At 37.4% G+C, this 5,714-nt stretch overlaps 1 protein-coding gene across 1 annotated transcript; it reads left to right on the top strand.

Moving 5' to 3' along the window:
• Window positions 1–1,142: 1,142 nt before the first annotated feature.
• On the top strand, window positions 1,143–5,337 carry LOC306772123 (uncharacterized protein). The gene is made up of 5 exons (XM_079261536.1): window positions 1,143–1,379; window positions 2,404–3,462; window positions 3,640–3,795; window positions 4,039–4,131; window positions 4,715–5,337. Exons 2-5 carry the CDS (start codon window positions 3,079–3,081, stop codon window positions 5,009–5,011), a joined length of 930 nt encoding a protein of 309 aa, XP_079117662.1. The 5' UTR covers window positions 1,143–1,379; window positions 2,404–3,078; the 3' UTR covers window positions 5,012–5,337.
• Window positions 5,338–5,714: the final 377 nt, after the last annotated feature.

Below are 5,714 nucleotides of genomic sequence, written 5' to 3'. Positions count from 1 at the left end.
TTTGAGGAAGATGGTCTTTTTGTGCCCTTCTTGGGAAAAATAATAAAAGGATCTGTTTTTGCTGTGGTTGCAGATAATCTAGGGGCCCACTCCGTTGGGGGTTTCATTGAAAGCTTCAGTGGTTCTTATATTTGCAGATTTTGTGTTGGAGAGCGATCCCAATTTAAGGAGGTTGAAGTCAGGTCAGGATTGTTTCCTGTAAGAACCAAAAGGCAACATTTATTACATGTTGAAGCAGCGTTGGCTAGTAATGCTCATAGCCATGGAGTGAAAAGACAGTGTGTAATCACTCAAAAATTACAGCATTTTCATGTAACAACAGGTTACCCGCCTGATGTTTTACATGAGGCGGGTAACTTGAGGGTATTGTGCCTCTAGAATTGGCATTGTGTTTAGACATCTTGATAAAGAAAAAATATTTCTCACTTCAGGAGCTCAACACAATCATTAAAACATTTCCCTATAAGTGGAAAGACAAGACTAATTGTCCACAGAGTGTACCACCAACATTTGCTTCCCGTAAGAATATTGGTGGCAACGCACATGAAAATTGGTGCCTACTGAGGCTACTTCCACTAATGATTGGCTGCAAAGTACCAGAGGAGGAGCAAGCATGGCAAATGTTGATGACTCTTAAAGATGTGGTTGAGTTGGTTATGTCACCTACCCACACAGATGAAAGTATTGGTCACCTGGATAGCCTAATTTCTGAACACAGACATAGATTTGTTAGTTTGTTTCCTGAGGAGAAGTTGATTCCAAAACACCATTTTGTAGAACATTACCCAAGTCTCATTAAATCTTTTGGTCCACTAGTCTCCTTATGGACAATGAGGTTTGAAGCTAAGCACCACTTTTTTAAGAAGATGGTAAGACAGACTGGTTGCTTTCGGAACATTTTGAAGTCTATGGCAAAAAACCATCAGTCCATGATTGCCTTCCACCTCCATGGATCAAAAGTCTCTGCTCTCTCTGTGTCAAAAATATCTAGGGTTCCATTAGAAGTTGTGAATGAAAATCTGCAAGAATTTATGGCACACAAATTTCCTGGAGAGAAGATGGTTAAAATGGTCAGCAAAGCAGACTATCAAGGAACCAGTTACAGTAATGGTATGATGGTAATTTATGGTTCCACGGGTGGGTTGCCTGACTTTGCCGAAATACTACAAACAGTTGTTGTTCATGAAAGTTTGGTGTTTGTAGTGAAACTGCAGAGTGCCTGGTACTGTGAGCATTTAAGATAATTTAAGTTGGAGTCCATGAGCACTGTCAAAGTTATTGAACAGTCACAACTCAAAGATGTTTACCCTCTGATTACCTATTCTGTGGAAGGTGATCGAATGGTTTCTCTGAAACACCACATCAGCTTTTAAAACTAGGTAAAGTATTTCACTACAAATTTGATAGTAATTTATTTGATTTGTTTCCTTTTCATGAACTTTTAGTTCAAAATCAGACAATTTTTAATCTATATGCATTTTGTACCCAATAAAGGATATTTTTAGATGTGCTAAACTAGATGTGCTAAACTCAGCAACACTTGTGGGAGGGATTTTCCTTTAGAGGATTGGTAGTTCAGTTCCCAACCCCTCAAAATGTTAGTGACACTTAACCTAGATTAACAATTAATGATCCAATGGACATACCTTTTACTGTTTTTGTGTATAACTTGGATAACCTCTTATGAGTACTCAAAAAGTTTAAAATCAACATTTAACCAAAAAAAGTAAATACATTTTTATGGCTCTAATGCATAATGAACAGTGTATCTACAAAAGCTTGTAATACCTGGCCATTTTAGAATGCAAGGACATTGTTCACCAAATCCAGACCTTTTTGAGCCACAGTTGGAACTCAAATAATTGGTCAGCTAGAGCAGGGGTGGCCAGCTCCGGTCCTCGACAGGCCCAACACAGCTGAAGACATTCTGAACTTCATTGGCTTTTGTATCCATTTAGTGGAAGCCAGGTGTGTTGGAACAGGGATACATAAAAAATCTTTAGGACAGTAACCCCACAGGACCGACTTTGGCCACCCCTGGTTTAGAGGCTTGTACAGAGCTAAACAAGTGCTGCTTGAAAACTGCTTTGTTTGAATCATTGTGTCTACAGAGACACGTGAAAAATTTGCAGGGTACTGACTTAAAAAAAACAACAAAAAAAAAACAACTATATTTGGTTATCCTTATGCTAGGATTTGTTAAAAGAGAAAAGTTTCATGGAAACATGTTTGTAATATGGCTACTACACAGAAAAAGTTACTGATATTCTGTCCGTTCATGATTTTATTTTTTCTAAATCATAAAGGTGGTGTGAGGCTGTCCAAATTGTGCTAACAAAAATGTTTTTTTTGTTTGTTTTTATTCATGTCTTAGTATATTAGTCATTACTGTCTCTTTTTCAGTCTTTTGCAGCCCTACTTGCCAATTTGGTAAAGATGTCTGCTTCTGTTCAGCTACGGGTTATCCTCGAAGAAACTCAAGTTCACAAGTTACTCCTACCAGATGGAATCCCAGACACAGTGGACCAGCTGTTGGCAGCTGCGCAAGATCACTTTCAACTTCGGGGGGATTTTGCTATCATGTACATGGACAAAGATTTTGATAACCAGTTCTTCACTCTAACATCCACAAATGATGTTAAGGACAAAGACACAATAAAGCTAGTGAATAGAGATCCACCTGTTATTCTTACATTGACCTCTGTCAGTGAGACTTCTTCCTCCTCTCAAGTTCCACTAGAAGACTCCTCCCAAGAAGACTGTTCTTCAGGTAGTTCATCAGACACTATTATTTTATCGCAGTCTCCCGAGCTACGGTCACAAACTTGGCCAAGTAATTTTGAAATACCTGTCTTTTCCTAAACTGCTGAGTTGCTCCTACAGGAAGGAAATGATGCATATGAAAAAGAAGGCTCCCTCCTTCAAAATCCATCATTGAAGTCTGATATTCTCGAAAAACTGTCTGAAGCAATATTCCAATACACTGCTTATCCTTCTGGATTGCAAATATTGGCAGTCGTTGAAGCCTTGCTAAAAAAGCATCCATGTTTACAGGAGCCGGGAACCTCATTTTCTGGCATGTATGGTTGGCAGCAGCGTCTTAAATACAAGATGGCCAATTTCAGATCCAAAATCAGAAAGCGTAAGATACCATGTCCTGAGCTTAATATCAACTCACTGGATGGAAAATCATCTGACAACAGAAACCCTGCAAAGAACTGTAAGAAGCCAAAGAGAGCAGAGGTGAACTATCTCCCTCCACATCCAAGTGGGGAAACCAATGACAGTTTGGAGATTCTAAGACAGGAACTTCTTAATGATGTTAAGTTTATGGGCAATACAAAAGTGATACAAGAAAAGATGGCCAGAACATTCTCCTATCAACGACTTGAAGTTGTGAGTGGCAGTCCAGCAGCAAATGACTTGAAAGAGAGATGGCCTGCTCTGTTTTCTGAGGCCGAGGTAAAATAATTTTCAAAGTATAATTTATTTGTATGGCAAAAGTGTATAAGAACAGTCCATTTACTATTATAGCTCTTTTGATTAACAAACACAAGCATGTGCTTTTATGCAAACAATGAAAATGTGAAGTTTATATAGTATGCATTTACAATATATATATTTTTTTTCTTTATTCAGATCAAACAGGAATTCAGTAGAATCACCACAAAATCACTAGTGCAGACCTTTATGTTGAAACTGGACCAGTACACTCCAAAGATAATTGCCGTGATGGAGAAAAAGGGAGGAGTCATTGGTGCCAAACTTAAGCCATTTCTGCACAAACTGAGTCAGGTGGGTTTGCACAAAATGGTACTTGGTCAACTTTTATTAGGGGTGGGAAAATCGAATCGAAAATTAGGATATTTAGTTAATTAACTCTCTTGATGAATTAAATGTGTTTCTGTGTTTCAAGCATGATCCACAGTTTCTACTTATTGGGAAGTACTCAGAGCACTTAATGTCAGTCCTGAATACTCGTGCGTTTCTAACTTGAATAGATAATGGGACAATATTAACATGGTAATCTTTTTCCAGAACCAGACCATTGAAATGAAGCGTGAAACTGTCATTCATGGACTCATACTGTACCTTGGCGAGAAACCTGAGGAACTCTTTGAGGAATGCCTGGTAAATTATTATTGTTTTGACTGATTTCAAGATTTCCTCTAACCAGAAAAGCAGGCAAAGAAAAAAAAGTTGAATCAATATTCTCACTTTTGTAATCTGAAAGGCCCCCCCCAAAAAATGTGTACATTTACAAGTGAATCAAAAGATTTTTATTAGACAATAGGCTTTAAACTGGAGTTTTAAAACTATTGCTTCATGCCACTGTAAAAGTACTTTAAGTCGCATACCTTCGTCATTGGATGAGGTCAGCATCATTACCCTCATTAACAGAGGTTCACAGTTTCTGTACTGTTGGTTTAGTCTGTTGGCATCAAAAGGTGTGGACAGATTTGAACAAAATTTACATAAAATGTCAAAGAGGAAATGAACAGCTGATTAGATGGCATTATGCTAATTACAATTGCTTGGCTGAGATCCTCACTGAATGTTTCTATTTTTAAGGGGTAACAGACTTTTTTGACACACTTTAATGTTTGATTTAAGGTTAGAGTGTGATCAAACTTTTGACTGCTACAGTCTTTGAAAAGTAATTTTGTGGGTTAATACAATTAAAGCAATGTCTCTGTTTTGAATGTAATTACAGGAGGACTGCCTAAGTGATGCATCAGATCACATCCTCAAGATACTGGTTGTTCATGGTACTGATGGAGAGGATCCAGTTAAAGTTTCTATTCTTCTTGATGGCCTGGAGGTTCTGGCAGAATGTGGCTGTACTGCTAAGGCATGTGCACTCCTCATGGGGCTGATTTATGCTCTCAACCTTGCATATCCCCCAGCACTACATTACACTTTTGAGGTATTTCAGAAACTTTTTTTGGAACTTGATGGCATCAGGTTGTCCTCAAAAGTAAATGCATTAAAGACAAAGCTGCTTACTTAAGTCTTATGGAAAATGCATTGCTGCTGCTGCCACAACCTAAAGCACTTTTACTCAAGATTGGTGCAATTTACAATGGGACTGTAAACTGTTTGCGTCTCTCTCATACATCAGTTTGTTTTGTTTTCTAAAGCCACCTTTAGTTCTCTATGAACAGACTTATTGTGTATCCTTTTTTTCTAAGACTGATGTGGTTAAATATGGCCACGACCTTTCGCTGTTGAAAATGTGAGGTTATTTAATGTTTTGTGCTTCACTGTTAAACCATTGCATATGTCAAGACCTGGGACTAAAACCACAAAAAGCACTTGACAGAAAAAGACAAAAAAACAAAACCCTAAGCATTAGGAATGTTCTTCTTCAAACATTGAAAAAATGTATAACTTCCATAACTGAGTAAAAGCTCAGTTTTATGGCATTTCATATTTCCTATTGTTTTTCAATTTGTTGTTTGAGATCAAGGTGGAAAAAAGTTTTACAATTTTTATATGTAATGCTCAAGTGTTTAAAGGTTTTAATATTGTGTTTGAATTACGATAGTTCAAACAGCCAGTTAGAATACTTCAAAGAGCTATTGTCCATGTAACATTTTAGTTCCTTTCATCAGTAGCACTTATACAAAGGGAAAATATCCTAAGTTTGGTATTAAAACAGTTTTCTGTTAGAATAGGTAATGAGCAATTTAAGTTAATTTTGAGGTTTTATT

Source organism: Telmatherina bonti (assembly GCF_933228915.1).
Source record: "Telmatherina bonti genome assembly, chromosome: 22".
Lineage (NCBI taxonomy): Eukaryota > Metazoa > Chordata > Actinopteri > Atheriniformes > Telmatherinidae > Telmatherina > Telmatherina bonti.
Note: the sequence above shows the minus strand (reverse complement) of the source record. Positions and strands in the feature narration are given on the sequence as shown.

Bases quoted from the DNA above. Each gene is read 5' to 3' on its own strand.
- LOC306772123 (XM_079261536.1), top strand. From the start codon at position 3,079: ATGTATGGTTGGCAGCAGCGTCTTAAATACAAGATGGCCAATTTCAGA. The intron at 3,463-3,639 runs GTAAAATAATTT...TTCTTTATTCAG, and splicing joins CTCTGTTTTCTGAGGCCGAG to ATCAAACAGGAATTCAGTAG. The intron at 4,132-4,714 runs GTAAATTATTAT...ATGTAATTACAG, and splicing joins AACTCTTTGAGGAATGCCTG to GAGGACTGCCTAAGTGATGC.